This window comes from Podarcis melisellensis (assembly GCF_964234715.1).
Source record: "Podarcis melisellensis genome assembly, chromosome: 3".
Classification (NCBI taxonomy): domain Eukaryota; kingdom Metazoa; phylum Chordata; class Lepidosauria; order Squamata; family Lacertidae; genus Podarcis; species Podarcis melisellensis.
In genome coordinates, this window is record NC_138530.1 from 18,732,579 (window position 1) to 18,750,319 (window position 17,741).

The following is a 17,741-nucleotide window of genomic DNA, read 5'->3' on the forward strand; positions in this document are numbered from 1 at the left end:
GTGGGGTGGACTAGATAGCCCAAAGTGTGAGAAGATGCATATTTTGTATCCTTGCAAAGTGGCGCAAATGAACACCACACCCAATTTATTTCTGCTCCTCATCCACAAGTAACTTCTTCGCCTCGTAGAAAAGTGCATATGTGTAACTTGCTGTGCTGGGCCCGGGGGTAACCCGAGAACCGTGGTCCAGGTCCGGGCCAGAAACTGAAGGTTCCTCTAGAAGTCAGTCCGACAGGGTCAAGGCAGGACACGAGGCAGGAAACCAGGCAAGGACAGGTACAGGATCTCAGGCAGGATCTGGCATAAAGCAATGTTGCTCCCACAACCTGGGGTGAGGTCCGACAACCTTTTATCTTTGTCGGGGTAATGGCCGGTCCTGATTCCCCGGCGACTCACCTCCCTGTTTCGCCCGAAGGTGAGCACTCCTCCTGCGAGTACTCAGGTCTCTCCTTCTCTCAGACCTGAGTCTCTGCAGCTCGGGAGACGTCGGTGGGTTACTAGACCCAGGGGCCGCCTCAGCCTCCCCTGACCAAACCGGTAGTGGAGCAGCTGTAAGTGATGGCGCAGCTGATGGCAACGAGGTACTCCCTGCATCTGGGGCCAGGGCAGGCTCAGGCCCCTGACTCAGCCCAGCTGGTGTTCATTGCAGGGGAACCTGTGCAGACTGGGACTCTTCAGGACCAGGCCCCAGACTTGGTACAGATGATGCCTGAGGCAAAGGATCCGGTGCAGATTGAGACTCCTCTGGTTCCGAGTCCGAGCCCGAGTCCCAGGCCATCACACCTGCTTTGCATTCGTAGCCTCAAAGCTAAAGGTAGTGTGATGTGCATTGCACAGGGCTCTCACTATTATATCTGGGAGCTTGAGCATGTATTGAGCATACAAACGTGGCTCCTGATGGGGGCAGATCAGCAGGAGCACATGGTATTCCTGCTCCCATGTCTGCACTGGCTTCATTTTCTGGTTGCAAATCAATATGTTGGCTTGCAACCAACAAAACAGGGATGGGGAACCTATGACTCATCAGGTGTTGATGGGCTACAACTCTAAGCATCCTTCAGCGTTGGCCATACTGACGGTGACTGATGGGATTTGGAGTCCCACAACATTTGCAGGGCCAGATCTCCCCCATCCCAAAGCTTTATGTGTTTGGCTTAGGAAGGTTGGTCCCACTGTTGTCTCCTAGATGTCCCATTATGATACATCCGATTACCTGGGAGTTTTCTGTTAGCAGCGCCTGCGCAGCACAACTTTGCGTTATTTCAATGTGTCGTAAAATCGTTTTATTTGAGCTGCCATTTGTGTGGTGTGCAGGTTTTAGATGCATTTTAATTGACTGTAAAAGCTATAAAAGAACTATTTTATAGGTTTGATCTACTGTTGCCCGCTTTCAGCCTTTGGGCTGATACCTAAACACAATTCTCCCCTTCTCTAGTTAGAACCTTCTTTGTTTTACTTATCCCCAAGATTGCTGTACCAAAGCCAGCCTTTGGTATCAAATTCTGCATTTTAAGAACCCCAGCTTTTGCTATTCTTTTTAAAAAACATTGCTAGGCACTTATGACTATAAAGAGAATTAAAAATACTTAATATGGTCTGTGCCTGGTGGTTTCTTAGTGGATTCTTAGAAGCTAGGGATGAGCTGAACAGAACTTTCAGAAGGGAGCTTTGAGGATCATCTCATCTCTTATTTTCCCTTTTCCATTACTACAATTCCCTCCTCAGGCAGTCTGCTGATTTAAAAACCTGGCTCTTGGATGCACAATAAATTATTGAAAGGAAGAAATTGTTGCAGATTTTCTTAAATGCCAGAGTTAACTCTTTTGGAATTTTGGCAATTGTTTGTGTCACAGTACAGGGCCACATACACACCATATATTTAAAAGACACAGTTCCCCACAAAGAATCCTGGGAACTGTAGTTTATACCTCACCAGAGCTACAGTTATCAGCACCATTAATAAACTATCCTTCCCAGGATTTTTGGGGGGAAGTCATGTGCTTTAAATGTATGGTGGGCACACAGTCTAGGATAGATTGCTGGGAAGTTGGAGGTGTGTTAGCAATTCGTAAGCAAGTGCTGCTGGCTTTTAAATAATGTTCTTAAGGGGTTGTTGATTCACAGTCCATTCCCGCTGTGCTTTCAGGGCCTTTTCACATGACTTCCAAATTACAAGAATGTGGTAGAATGAACCTGTGCTAATTAACTCCCCACCCCCGGACAGATGTTTTCTTGCACATGTATTCTACAACATGCCATTGATGAATAACAGCGTGTTAGTGGTGGATTTATTCTGCAGTGCTTCCCCAACATCACTGCATTACTGCTGCAATGCAAGGATGTTGGGGCACTCTTGTGTGATAGTGCAGCAAAAGCGGGGATGACAAACAAACCCTGGAACATTTGTAGTGTTAAAAGTTGCAGGATCTAAGCAGGAGGCTGTAGGGCACGTACTGATCGTGGAAATGAAGTTGTCTGCCCACCCAAACATTCTGCAGGTACAAGTAGGATTGAAAGCTCAATGTGTGTAACTGCCCCGATAACATTATGATCACAAATCATCATGAATGCACAAGAAAAAGGATGTCTGGAAGGGCTGCTCAACATGCATAGGATTGTGCTATAAGTTTTGGTTTTTATGTCTGTATATATTACTCTTTCCAATGGATAGGGATTTGTCAAAGAACACTCCTAGTAACAGGTTTGATGATTAACTCAGTGTTGATTGCCCTATTAAAAATCAAATATGAAAATTATGATTTTAAGAAACAGTTATTTTAGAAAAAGTAATGCCTCGTGTAAGGCACCGAGCTGCATTTTATAAAGCTTGCCATTAAAATTAAAATGTGTTTCCCCTGATAATTTTATGTATGAAAGCAAAATGCTGCTGGCTGCTTATGATATGAATACAACGAGCCAACATTTTTAAAATCTTGATTTAAATGACTTGGATAGATTAGGATAAATGGAAGCATTAACAGAAGTTGCCCTATATTTTACTGCATTTTAATCAGGATTTTTTTTTAAAGATAAATTTGTGTTATAGTTGCTCACGGGTACGAGAACAAATGGATGGGGTATCAAAGGGGTAAAAATCTTGATGAAATCTCCTTAGAAGCAACATGCAGGGAAGGGGGGGCCTCATTATATTGGAAACTGAATTGAAAAACAAAACATATGAGGGATAATGCATGATATTTTTTGCCTCGGTAACAAGTCTATTTGGGTGAGGTAGGTAGTTTCTCTTTCCACACTCTTGTCCTGGCAAATATTTCATTGGATAATATTTGTTGTTATATATATATATATATATATATATATATATATATATATATATATAGTGGTTTTATATTTTGATTTTGTTCTGTGAGCTGTCCTGAGACCTCCGGGTATAGGGTGGTATATAAATTATATAAATAAATAATATTTGTCTTAAGTTTACCAGATACTGTTAGATTCTCATTCGCTCCAGCTGGTATGGCCAGTTGTTAGGGATGATGGGCGCTATAGACCATCAACATCTGGAGGGCCAGAGGTTAGCCACCCCAAACAAGAATCAAAACCAGACTTGACAAATTGAAATTGAGACCCCTTTAGTTAAGTCCAATTTCAATGGGTGTATTTGAATTACTTAAGTCCACTGATTTTGATGGATCTGCTGTGGTCATAACTAACATTGGGTATCACTCATAATCTTGCACCAAAGCATTTGACTAGAACCGGGATCAGGGACTTGCACGATTGGATGCCTGTTGAGACCCACACCCCAGCAAGGGCCTCACTGTCAATCTCTGATGCTCCTTCTGCTCTTCCTCCTCACCATCTCCACTTGTTTGCTTATCCTCTCCTAGCCTTGGTTTGATCCTGAAGCACAGAAATAGTAAGGGAGTATGTTGAAACTTGGGACACCTCCGGACTGTCTGTATTTTGTGGGAGGGATCTGAGCGCTTATCGCAGTTTTTCTCAACCTGTGGGTCCCCAGATGTTGTTGAACTACAACTCCCATCACCCCTAGCTAGCAAGGCCAAAGCTCAGGGATGATGGAAGTTGTAGTCCAACAATATCTGGGGATCCACAGGGTGAGAACCACTGGGCCTTATCAGACAATTCAGGCTTACACAATGATATTGTTGCAGGCACAAAGCCTGTAGATCCTGCTTCAGTATGGGACTAAAGCACGCTTTAAAAAACAAATGCATTGCAGATCATGGAATGAATGGACGATGGACAGAAAGATGTGTAAACACCCACAAGCAAATCAGGACGAATGCTTCATCGCCGTGTAACTGCGCCATGAATAAATTGAAGTGAATGCTCAATGAAGAGGCTGTCTGGAGGAGCCTACGGTCAAGAGTGCATTTCCTTCGCCATAAAAGAGCAACTCAACAGTGGGGGAGCTTCATGCTCCAGCACCGGGGGCGGAGAGCAAGCGGGGGTGTGGCGGGCACGTGTCCTGGGGCCATGGCACGCTGCCTGCAGGGGCGTGGTGCACATACCGGGGCGCGGCACCCAGCGTGGGGGGGGGGCAGCCGCGATGGCACCCCACTGGGATCGTGGTGCCAGGGGCGGTGTGCTCCCCACGCCCCCCTCTTCCTCCGCCAGTGCGACCCACCTCCGATCATCCAGAATTAAGGAGCATGGCTTTTTAGGTGAAGGTGGCAGTAGGGGTTTGAAGGGTCTGAACCTTGGCACCATTCTGAAAAGCAGCTGCTTTGCGGAAAGTGTCCTGTTGGATCAGATCCCCAGAAAAGAGGAAAGAAGAGAGCAGTTGTTGACTGTTGGATCATTCCATGCGTAGCTGCAACCAGCAAGAGGACAACTCCTGTGGGCTCCTCCCGTCTTTCCCTATAGACCCTGAAGCGGCAGGGGAAGGAGCTGGTGGAGGTTTGGGAATTAGTATGTGCGTATATAATTGCGTATGTTTAGAGATCTGTGAATACCGGTGCTCTTTCGGGACCCAGACTTTCCCTTTAGGGGCCTGTGGCTAGTCTCAGGGCTGGCTTATTATAGTGAGTCGAAGATCAACGAAAGCTAGTGCTCAGTAGCAATAAGAGGATTGGGGTAAAGCATTTTGCTAGAGTGTCCCAAAAGATGCATTCTCCTAATTGGCTTGTGTGGAGGGGCCTGTCGTCGTTTGCGGACTGACTAAAGAACCATAAAGGGAGTGCATATCGTAAACCCTTAAAAGTATCTATAGGACTGACGAAAACCCCATGGTAAATATAGACTTCTTAACTGGAGGGCGAAGGCTTAGGGAGCTGTAAAAGTGTGGTTGTTGTAGAAAAGAGCTTTTGGTGGCTTACATCTGCTGTAGTTGCCATTCTGCTGTGGCTCCATCACACAGCTCTCCAGGAAGAGATACAATACACCAGAACTGGTCAGTCCTTTGGGGCCAGGGAGCACATTTGGAACTTTTTGGCCATGCTGTGGGTGCCAGTCACAAAATGGCTGTGGTGGGGGGCGTGGCATAACGCAAAGCAGCTGCCATGTCTAAAAGAGAAAACCTATCGGACCAGAAAATGACGGAAGCATGGCTCCCCCAGGGGCAGTGATTTAACAGCCTGTCCTTCTTCCTAGGGAACTCTGGGAATTGTTGCTGTACAGGGAAAATAGGGGTCTCCTAACACAACCCTAGAGTCAGACACAACTGGCCCATACGGGTAGGGGTACCTTTACCTTTTTTAACAACTCCCAAGCCCCCTTAATCAACTACAGTTCCCAGGATTCTTTGGGGAAGCAATGACTACTTAAAGTGGTTTGATACTCCTTTAAATGTATAATGCAGATAGGGCCTTAGTGTGTAAAATGCACTAGAAAATCCCCCCATGGGGGAGGGAGGGAGAAGGAGATGTCAGCCAGTACGGCTTCTTTTCCATTGGTGATTATATGCCATCTAAACATACACAATTTTTCATATGGATTCTTGGATATCCATTTCTAATAGATGTGGGCTAAGAATGCACGCTAGATCTCTACTTAATGGCTTACTCAACTCATTTGAGATTTCAGGCATTCTCTTTGTGACAGTCAGTCATCTTCAGCGACGCTGGGAATGAATGGAGAGACTCCATGTTTTCATCTTAAAATGATTTTGCTTTCTTATTCAAGCCCTTTTAATCCCTGCGATTGCAGGAGCTGAATCTACCTGCAGTCCTGCGTTTGCTCTCCTGGAACCGAGCAAGACTTCCTCCCCTGTGATCATGTTTGGGAGCGGGCTGCAGCGGGAGGGAGGTTCCTTGCTTGTGAGTAGATGGGGTTCAAATGACCTAGGGTTCAGTGCTTTTCAAGTTTATAGAGAGAGCAGGGGTGGCCAACCATTTTCAGACCAAAGGCAAGGCCTCATTCCCTCATGGATAATCTTTTGAGTGCAGAGTATCAGTGGTGGACAGGGCTAGAGACAAAAGTGGGTGGAGACTTGGAGACTGTGACTTGGAGAGAGGAGCTGTGCCTTGGGGAGGGGGGTGGCCATGGGGAAAGTCCCAAGGGCCAGGTAGAGAGGTCTTGGGGGCCACATTTGGGGTCTCCCACCCCTGAAGTAGAACAATAAAGACAAGCAAAGAAGTGGGTGCTCATGGTGAACGCCACCCACTTAGGATGATCCCTAATTTGGTGAAACAGGGCCAAGCCCCCAGAAGTGCGTAGCTCACAGGTGAAAATAGATCCATACATGTGACACCCCATTTCCAATATCAAGATTCATTATCCGCTGCCCCCAATAGTATACACAGCAAGATGCTCAGCTCTACCTTCTGAGTGTTTTCTTTCATTTATTCTACAATAGCTTCTCTTCCATTGACTTAAAAGCCAAGAGGGCATTTGTTTTTTAGTTTAATGGTCTTCCTGAAAGAAACAATTGTTATCCCTAGTTCAATATATACCATGGCAGCTGCAGATATCTAAAGTTAATAAGCTAAGATAAGAAGGAGGTCAGACCCCCACCACACACACACACACACACACACAAACACACAGACTGCTACAGTTTTCCCATTGCACAAACCAGCCAGCATACAAGCCAGGAAGCCTTCCATTAATTATAGTTTCCCATTTTGTCCAGGCTGGGAAATGGTTAACAGCTGACTGTTGTGAAGGGAGGAGCAAAGTGTTAGCATGTAAAGAGCACAAATGTCATTCGTCATTAATCTGACAGATGACCACCCAAATATGACCAGTGTCTGAAATGTAGGGATGGGCGAATTGGTCAACTTTGCGTTCTCTCAGTTTCTCCCTTTTCAAATCCTAAGTTCCGTTTTCCACATTTGCACATCAGTTTGTAAGTGTTTTAAAAAAAACAAGTTCTCATGAAAATTCAGCAGCATTTTGGTGTTTATTTCTCCTAACGGGCACATCATTGTGTGCAGCCTTGCCTCACGTATTTTGGAAAGCAATTTCCTCTTCTTCAATGAAGTTTTGCATTCTCCTTTCACTTGCTTCGTACATCTTCCTCTCTCCACCTTTCTGCCAGCCCCAGTTGATAGTGGAAAGCTGATAAACTTGCCAGTGTCAACCAACCCCAGAAAGATGGTTTATTTTTACCCCATCATCGGGAATTACAGTGGTGCCTCGCAAGACGAAATTAATTCGTTCCGCAAGTCTCTTCGTCTTGCGAGTTTTTCGTCTTGCGATGCACGGTTTTCCATAGGAATGCATTGAAAATCAATTAATGCGTTCCTATGGAAAAAGCCTTCCCCCGACCTCTTCTGGCGGGCGGCATTTTAAAATCGCCCGGGACAGCGGAGGACTTCTCCGCTGTCCGGGGCGATTTAAAAGCCCCTGGGAAGGCAGGCAGGGGGGACAAAGGCTTTCCCGCCCGGCCGTCCGGCTTCGGGACATCGTTCCGATGCCGGGCGGCTGGGGGAGGCGTTCCTGCCCCACCGCCCGGCATCGGGACGATGCCCCGAAGCCGGGCGGCTGGGGGAGGCGTTCCTGCCCCACTGCCCGGCATCGGGACGATGCCCCGAAGCCGGGCGGCTGGGGGAGGCGTTCCTGCCCCACCGCCCGGCATCGGGACGATGCCCCGAAGCCGGGCGGCTGGGGGAGGCGTTCCTGCCCCACCGCCCGGCATCGGGGTGATGCCCCGAAGCCGGGCGGGGGGGGGAGGCTTTCCCGCCCGGCCGCCCGGCTTCGGGACATCGTTCCGATGCTGGGCGGCTGGGGGAGGCTTTCCTGCCCCACCGCCCGGCATCGGGACGATGCCCTGAAGCCGGGCGGCGGGGGGAGGCTTTCCCGCCCGGCCGCCCGGCTTCGGGACATCGTTCCGATGCCGGGCGGCTGGGGGAGGCGTTCCTGCCCCACCGCCCGGCATCGGGACGATGCCCCGAAGCCGGGCGGCGGGGGGAGGCTTCAAAAGCCGTCCGGGGGCTTTTAAATCGCCCCGGACAGTCCCGGGGCGATTTAAAAGCCCCCGGTTAGGCAGGCAGGGGGGGCAAAAGTCTTTGCCCCCCCTGCCTGCCTTCAAAAGCCGTCCGGGATAGCGGGAAGCGCTTCCCTGCTATCCCGGACGCTTTTAAAATGCTGGCGGTGGGGAGCAAAGCCTTTCGCCCCCGCCGGCCTTCCTGGACCTCTTCTGAAGTCCGGAGGGGGGGAAAAGGCTTTGCTCCCCACCGCCAGCATTTAAAAAAAGGTCCCCGAGATTTCCCTATGGGCTTTCGTCTTGCGATGCAAGCCCATAGGGAAAATCGTCTAGCGAAGCGTCGCAAAAACCGAAAAACCCTTTCGTCTTGCGGGTTTTTCGTCTTGCGAGGCATTCGTCTAGCGGGGCACCACTGTAGAAATTCTTTGCCAAGGTGACCTAAACTCTATGCAAAGAAGACCTGACTTTTGTGATGATGCGTTTTGTACATACTTGCAGACCTCCTCCAATGTCTTCATTAGTGTGCCTAAATGTGAGTGCTGTATCCATGAATGGTAGGCATGGGGGTCCATGCCAGCCTGCTCCCAGCATCCCCTTATGCACCTACCCCACATTGTGTCCCTTATCATCCCTACCTTGAACTAGACTTTATCAAAGTTCCCCCCCACCCCGTCCGCCCGAAAATCCAAGTATGCCATGTCTGGCAGATCACGCCATGTTGTTGTTTAGTCGTATCCAACTCTTCGTGACCCCATGGACCAGAGCACACCAGGCACTCCTGTCTTCCACTGCCACCCGCAGTTGGGTCAAACTCATGCTGGTAGCTTCGAGAACACTGTCCAACCATCTCATCCTCTGTCATCCCCTTCTCCTTGTGCCCTCAATCTTTCCCAACATCAGGGTCTTTTCCAGAGAGTCTTCTCTTCTCATGAGGTGACCAAAGTATTGGAGTCTCAGCTTCAGGATCTGTCCTTCCAGTGAGCACTCAGGACTAATTTCCTTAAGAATGGATACGTTTGATCTTCTTGCAGTCCATGGGACTCTCAAGAGTCTCCTCCAGCACCATAATTCAAAAGCATCAATTCTTCAGCGATCAGCCTTCTTTATGGTCCAGCTCTCACTTCCATACATCACTGCTGGGAAAACCATAGCTTTAACTATACGGACTTTGTTGGCAAGGTGATGTGCTAATTGACACTTTTGAAGAACTATAAAAGGGGCAAGGGGTATTTGTCTCTTCTTTGGCATCCCACTCAGTAGACAAGGAAAGTGGAGGGTGGAGAGAGAGAGAGAGAGAGAGAGAGAGAGAGAGAGAGAGAGAGAGAGAGAGAGAGAGAGAGAGAGAGAATATAGAGTGATCCCACCCACTACAGGCTCTGGCCAGCATGCATCCTCAGATAGAAAAGAGGCTTCCTTCTCCTGCCACAAATTGTGGAAATCCGACTCACACACCACTCTGGATTCTGAGGCTCACATGTTTACAAACCTGCCTTGATGAGTATTATTGGCTATGGCTATCGGGAAATCTTCAAGCATATGCTTGTTTGTTTTTAAAAAGAAGGTTCAGTATCTAATAGCAGCTGCCAAAATATTTTTTGGCACGACTTTGGGAGGACTCTAAAGTGCCAGATGTTAAAAACATGGTTAAGATGTGGGATGTTGTGTGTTTGTGTGTGTGTTTGTGGAGAAAGTAACCAATTATATTAAATTGAGAGGGGCCAGAATTTCTACAGATGCCTGCCAAGTAAAATGACTCTTGGGTATATAGTCTTGGTTCTCTGCTGGGTTGGTGGGGAAAATGATCCAGAAATTGGTCTTTGCTTTCTGTTGCTGAAGGACTCTTGGACTGCTACAGTTCTTGAGAACTCTGCAGATTAAAGGGCTAGAAATAATAATAATAATAATAATAATAATAATAATAATAATAATAATAGTTGAAGATGCTGAATATTATGGTGACAAGTGTTATTTTCCACCCTACCTGTGCAGTACCAAAATTCACACATGGCTCTCCCTGAACTTTCAAGGTGCATTGCATAGGACAGTTGCCCCATCTCACTTAAATCTACCCATCTGGAGTTAATGCACAGCTACATCTGGACCACTCCTGTCCCCGTACTGATGCCAGCAAAAGGGATGCTGGTGGTGCAGATGCGGGGAGTGGGGTTCTTCCATCTGCTTTTTACAATGGCGATGTTTAGTGCTGCCCAGGTGCCGTGTGCTGCATGGATCCCTGTATACTCCCCTTTCCCCAACAGCTGCTCCTAGTGCCATCTCAATATTACGAAACTGCCGGTATAATGAAATTGGTCCTGGCACGTTAAGCAAGTATGTGGAATTCGTAGATTATCTGGATCCTCTCTTCCTGATGGCATTAGGAGCAGTTTTCTTTTTCTGGTGGGCTGCAGCTAGCAGACCCCGTGGAAAAGCACAGGAGGGGAGAGTGTTGTTGTGCTCGGGAGCTGCATGTGGTTTTCCTACGGGCATCTGGCTGGCCACCGTGAGAACAGGATGCTAGACTAGATGGGCTGTTGGCCTGATCCAGCACAGTTCTTCTTATGTTATGAAAAACCAGAAAGAGATGATGGGTCATACTTTATACTTAATGCACCCAGTCTTCATTTCTGCAACCTGTATTGGTTTTCTTTCTTCCCCTCATTCTGAATGCCTACAATCTGATGTACATGTACAGTGGTACCTCGGTTTAAGTGCTTAATTCATTCTGGAGGTCCGTTCTTAACCTGAAACTGTTCTTAAGCTGAAGCACCACTTTAGCTAATGGGGCCTCCTGCTGCTGCTGCGCTGCCGGAGCACAATTTCTGTTCTCATCCTGAAGCAAAGTTCTTAACCTGAAGCACTATTTCTGGGTTAGCGGAGTCTGTAACCTGAAGCTTATGTAACCCGAGGTACCACTGTATTTTTGTTTGATTCATTTTAAAAATAAATCAGGATGCGCAAGGGGGGGGGTTGGCATTTCCCTCTACTCTCCCCAGTTCACGCAGTGCAGTTGGATCAGGGAGAATTGGGCCAAGGGATGTTTGCAGATCCGAGGCAGGACAAAACTTGGGGGAGCCAGCATGATTGGACGAACAGTCCAAGAGATTCATGGACTTGCATGCCAGCTTGGGCTGCCAGCTTATCATTCAGCTCCTGTGTCTCTAGCGTCAGATTGGAGCACTGATAATCCATCGTAAAGAGCAGTTGCTTTTTTGCATCACATGGTCAAAATGTGACTTGTAAATAAGCAGTGTGAATTTATTTTATTTTATTTTTGGTTATGTGAAGTTGAGGGCAGGGTTGCCTTGAACCGGGTCATTTCTATCCAAGCAACGGCAGGGTTAGCCGAGATGTCTGAGCGAAGAGCTGGCCGTGGCTCCTGCTGGGCAGGGATCTCTGCTCCACATGCCCTGCAACTTCCTGTCGGCGCATAATCCCCCTTAATCCTGCTTTGGCTCTGTTAATTTCCCTCCTTTCCTCTTTTTCCCATCCGCTTTCTCCGTGGCAGAGCACGGCTTCGCCCTCTTCCTCCGCCGGGCAGGCAGCTGCAGGAGCAGCGGTGGCCTGCCGACCTTCCAGGCTGTCTCCAAAGCGCCTCGTACCATGCGGCAGGGCCCCTGGGATGGTGGTGCCTGAATGTGTCCCATTCTCTCTGTCTTACAGGCTGTGCAGTCTCCGCCTGAAGAAGCTGACCGTGTTGAGGGAACTGGACAAGGAGCTCAGCTCTGTGCTCATTGCTGTGAAGATCCAGGTAAGCCGCTGATTTCGTGTCCTCAGGTGTCTCTGGTTATGCGACAGTTGCCTCTCTTTGCCGTCTCGCTCCTACCGCCTCTCCATCTTCAAGCTGTTGCTTCTATCCATTGTGCCAGAAATCGAGCCCCTGGCCTTTACATGGGGGCTACTTGTTGCTTGTTTTCTGCAAGGTGTTTTTTTAAAAAATAGAGATGCAGGAAGGGCACCACCCTCCATGTCTCTGTACATTGGCCTTTGACTTCTAGGAAACAGCGAGTGTGATAAATGTGTTGCAGCTGGCAGGCTGCTATAGAATGGCGAGATTGTTTAGGAAGGGCCCAGAAGGGCGAAGCGTCCTCCTCCTTTGTGCAAAACTTTGTGTATGAGCTCGTGGGCTTCCCTAAATTGCTCTGCTGTTGCTTCATTCTTTTTATTTTGAGAAAATAGCTCATCTCGTTCACCTTAAGGCGAGGGAGGGGGGAGGCCTATTCTCTCGAACATGGAAACTAAGAAAGTGGGACCAGCCTTTTGCACCCTGTAAGTCAAGGATAGGGAGCCTGCAGCCTTCCAGCGGTTGTGGGACTCCAACTCCCATTTGTGCCAGCCAGCATGGTCAATGGTAAGGGATGATTGGGGTTAGAGTCCGGGAACAGCTGGATTGACAGGTTTCCATCTTTCCCCTGGCTTCCTGTGTTCTAGGAGTTAAATGGAAGTCTAGGGTCTGTTTGGATCTGGGTTTGTGGTCTGTCCTCCCTGGTATGGGTGTATCTTGTTGATTTCCAGTCCCTCAGCTGGAAAAAAAAGCCCCACAGCTTTCTTTTTCTAGCATCCGTCGAACAAAGATTTGCCAAAAATACATAAATTGAACAATCAGATGAATGGAATTAAGCGCGCCAACAGAATTATGCAGATTCATGCGACCCATTTCTGTCTCAAAACTCAGAGTAGAGTTCTGCACCAGGAAACCAATTCCCATCAGGCCGTCTTGCCAGGAATCGCTGGGATTGTGGCCTCGTTGCTCCAGGGTAGGCACCCGCAGAGCACAAATCTCCCTATCTTGGGCCTGCCTCAAATGCTGGACTGAGGGACCGCCTCGTAAAGCAAAGAAGCCATCTCGTAAATGAGACAAACTGCCGTTTTTAATGAAATATTTGCCTATCGCAAGGGAGGCCTTGCATTTTGAACTTTGGAAATGCTGTCAGGGGCGCTTCAGCCTTCTGTGTTTTCTGCTTTTCTTGGATCCCTTCCACCTGGGGATTTTGAATGTGCTGTTCTTGTCCTTTGGGGCTCATAACCTTCTAGGAGTAAAGAAATATATGATGTGCATTACAAGGATATATGGGTACAGTCTCTGAAAGGGGAGCTACCCCGCAGCGCTAGAATGCAGCAGCTATTTCGTAGCCTTCAAGCACTTAGCGCACAATGGGATAGGAAGCGGAGGAGAAGGAGGAGGAGAGTTTTTGTTTAAGTATTTATTTAACAAATTTTATGTGGTGCTTGATTGTAAGAGAACTTTTAAATTTTTAATAAACATGTTAAAATTATCAGTAAAAACAATTAACACAGGTATTTGAAAATGTTCAGGAATGATTTAAATTTTACAGTAGCTTGTTGTTGTTGTTTAGTCGTGTCCGACTCTTCGTGACCCATGGACCAGAGCACGCCAGGCACTCCTGTCTTCTACTGCCTCCCGTAGTTTGGTCAGGCTCATGTTCAGGTTCAAGAACACTGTCCAACCATCTCGTCAGTAGCTAAAAAGAAATAAAGGGCCTGTAACTTATACATGTCTCTGTAGGCTTTCCTAAGCAAAAGTGCTTTGTGCAGGTAGCAGAAAAAGTTCTGCGCCTGCCTCATGTCAATTGGCAAGGAGTTCCAAAGTTAGGTGCAGTCAGATTGGTGGGGGTATAAGTATAATATATGATCATCATCAGCATCATTCTGCAGAAGGTATTGAATAAGAACTTTCCTAAATGGTGTGCCAGAAGTAAAAAGATGAGCCTGCTCTGCGTCTTATAGTTTTGAGACATGTACTTGCATATGTGCTTAAAACTGAAATGTTTGAATGAGCAAACATGTATTTAAGCAGACACATGTCATAACAGACCAGCCTTCCCCAGCCAACTACCCTTTAGGTGTTGCTGGATGACAACTCTCATCGGACCCAGCCGGCGTAGCCAATAGTGAGGAATGGTGGGAGTTGTCATCCCAACAGCATCTGAAGGGCACTAAGGGACAGCTGATATAGGCAAAATCCAGGGAGCCACAGTTGTCTGAAGCTCCCTGTCGAGTGCACGCTTCGTGACAAAGCGAAATTTGTGGCTAGAATTTCTAGCAGTGCTTGGAGTACCGGGGGCGGCAGAGTGGCCCCTTCTCCTTGTCTGACAGCTCCTTAGCTCTCGTTTTTAGGCGACTATATTGGGCACTGTTTGGCTAAAGTTGAGGACAATCGGGGCATGTGATGGTGATGTCATAAACAGATCTCTTCTTTGCCCTCCCCTTCTAAAATGCATGCATTGTTCGTAGGAAGGAGGGGGAAATCTCCTGGATCTCTCTCATAATGATTTGTGCCCAGGTAGTAGTTATTACAATAGCCCTTTGTGGGAAACAGCCCTATAGAGAAGGGTTGGTGGGTGGGCAGAAGGTGGGTCTCGGTCTGCTGCTAGATTTCTGGGCATTGTGCAAAAGATCAGCAAAGATCTCTTTAATGTTCCCAACGAAAAGATCTCTCCCATCCCCTTCAACATAGACTGCTGAAATGAAGGAAACTTGAGCTAACCAGGCATGGTTGCTGCCTTTTTCTGCAGAAGCCCAGTGAACTCAGGCCAGTAAATCCCTGTGCTAGCAGCATCCTGCTATTTAATTTAAAATGTGTGGCTTTTGCACCAGGCCCCAGTTGTTGGATCTCTAGGTTTTAGATCCTGCAAGCCTGAAACAGAGTAGATCCTGCAAGCCTGAAATCTACCCGCCCCTGCCACAGAATAGTTTTTCAGAAAAGCTGCCCTATACCGGAACCACTCATTGTCCATTGAGCCTAGTGTTGTCAGCTCTGACTGGCAAGAACTCCCCAGGTTCTCAGGACATTGTATCTCCTTCCACCCAATCCTCCCCCCGCCCCCCAGTGTCACCCACTGAGCTGTAGCTCCCTCCCTTTCTTGCACACCTGTTGGCAAATCCTTTCATGTTGAAGAGAACTTGTGGTTTGTTCTGAAAGGCATTATCTCCTGACCCCTATCCCCAAGTCTTCCCAGACTTGCACTGTTCCCTTCCTAGTGAATGTGTCAAGAGAAGGATGGTTGTATTGAAAGAAGAAAGTGGGAGGGCTCAGTCAGTAGAGCATGAGGTTGATGATCTCATGGTTATGGGTTCAAGCCCCATGTTGGGCACAAAAGGGGTTGGACTAGATGATCCTTGTGGTCTCTGCCAACTCTACAGGTCTGTGATTCTATATTGCTGAGCAGACATATTTAGATCCTTACCTCAGTACGCAGCTAGTCTCTGTCCTCCTCCTCCAGCCAAGTTTTGTTTTGTTTTGTTTATTTAATTGCTTAATAATAATAATAAGAATAATAAGAATAATAATTTATTATTTGTACCCCGCCCATCTGGCTAGGTTTCCCCAGCCACTCTTATTACTTATTTTGTAAACCACTTGCTCAGAAAATAAATTCTCTAAGCAGTGTATAAGTCCATGTTTATGTGTGTGTGTATACACCAAATACAGTGGTACCTTGGGTTACATACGCTTCAGGTTACATTCGCTTCAGGTTACAGACTCACCTAACCAAGAAATAGTACCTCAGGTTAAGAACTTTGCTTCAGAATGAGAACAGAAATCGGGCTGCAGCGGCACGGCAGCCCATTAGCTAAAGTGGTGCTTCAGGTTAAGAACAGTTTCAGGTTAAGTACAGACCTCTGGAACGAATTAAGTACTTAACCCGAGGTACCACTGTATACATAAAACCATAATTAAAATCAGTAAAACGTTGGAAACAAATTTTAGCTAAAGCAGTAGGCTTTCTGAAACGGAAAAGTTTCCAGTGGGCACCTAGAAAGCGCAGCGAAGGTGCTGACCGAATGTCAATTCCCCGATCCGCTGACCTTCTCCCTCATCCTGCAGCAAGCGGAGCAGAGCAAGATGGGTGCATAAATTCCTTTGATGGAAATAAAGGCCTCGCCACCCCCTCCCTCTCCCAGCTTCCTGGCTGTGCCCTTCTTGTGCTCTTGTCAGCTGTTTCGTAAAGCCGCTGATGCTCCCGACAGCAGGCAGGGGCGAAGGGCCGGCGAGAGCTTTGCGTCCCGCCCGGGCGTTTCTGTGCACTGCAGTCATTAGGATTTAAATCCGGGATTAGTAGCCGAAGCTGGTGTGTGTTTTAAAGTCGCCCCGGGGCCTGGTCTTGACATGCATGTCCAGGGTTGTCCGAATGGCATGTCCGAATGGGAGCCACAGGGAGGCATGGTGCGCAGAGAACAGCTGGCCATGTGACACCCACATGCCCCGCTTTGGATGGAGACGTTTCATAGCCATGCTTGGAAATATATGTGTTATGCATACAGCTCAGCCTCAAAGAAAACTAGCGAGACTCTAATATGGCAGGTTGTGGTGGAGGTTTGTAGGAACAACCATGTTCATTGAGTCAAATTCAGCCGTGATATGGGGCAGAAAATTTTCTAGTGCTTTATTTTTCTGCAGAAAATTGGGTGGCCGCTGGCTGCAAAGAATTGTCAAGCTTGGCAATATCAGAGTTTTTAGCTTTGTTTACCAACTACAAGGTTGGGTTGTTGTTTTTTATCATACGTGCTAAATTAGATCATTCTCTAGGGCAGGGCTTGGGAACTTGTGGCCCTCCAGATGTTGTTGACCTACAACCCTGACCAGCAACCCTGACCAGCATTGGGAGCTATAGTTTGGAGGTGGTTGGAGGATGGATGGTGGCTAACAGATTGAGGTTGAATCCTGACAAGGCAGAAGTACTGTTTGTGGGGGGCGGGTGGGGGGGAGGACTCCCTGGTCCTGAATGGGATAACCGTGCCCCTAAAGGAGCAGGCTATAATCTAGGGCAGCAACACCCTCTAGGTGTTGTCATTAATAATAATAATGATAATGATAATGATAATAATACCCATCTGGCTGGGTTTCCCCAGCCACTCTGGGCGGCTCCCACCCGAATATTAAAAACACAATAGAACATCGAACTTTAAAAACATTCCCTTCAGATGTCTTCTAAAAGTCAGATAGCTGTTTACAGTGGTACCACTGTTGTGAAAATTATTTATATGCTTACTTATTTATAAGACTTCAGTTATCCCCAGGGTGAAAAAAAGAGGGAAGGCACATTATCTACCTGGCCCAGGCCTCTGCCTAGCTCTGCAAGGTCCTTCATATGCTCTGCCACTGGCCCCTCTATCTTTATGGTCACTCTGCTTTCTGTTCAGCGACCGATCTAAGGAAGCGACCGATTTGAGGAAGCCTTAGAGGGTGCTCTTCCCACTTTGTCTTTCTCGTCTATGTTAGGGTTGTCATATGTCCCGAATTTCCCAGGCATACCCGGAATAATGCAGTCGGAAGCAGTGTCCAGGCAGAAATCGGTAAAATGTCAGGGAAAATCTGGACATGGAAGCCCATGGCAGCCGTGTCTTTTGCTGGTTTTCCTTAAACATA

The 17,741-nt window shown here is 47.6% G+C and overlaps 1 protein-coding gene across 4 annotated transcripts in view; it reads left to right on the forward strand.

The window, feature by feature from the left end:
- The window catches only part of LOC309365624 (phosphofurin acidic cluster sorting protein 2-like), a 178,594-nt gene that overhangs the window by 103,535 nt on the left and 57,318 nt on the right, over positions 1–17,741 (forward strand). For all 4 annotated transcript variants that reach the window (XM_081903844.1, XM_081903845.1, XM_081903846.1 and 1 more), the window contains exon 2: positions 12,014–12,101. In XM_081903844.1, coding sequence (XP_081759970.1) covers positions 12,014–12,101 — 88 coding nt within the window. The remainder of the gene's footprint in view (positions 1–12,013; positions 12,102–17,741) is intronic.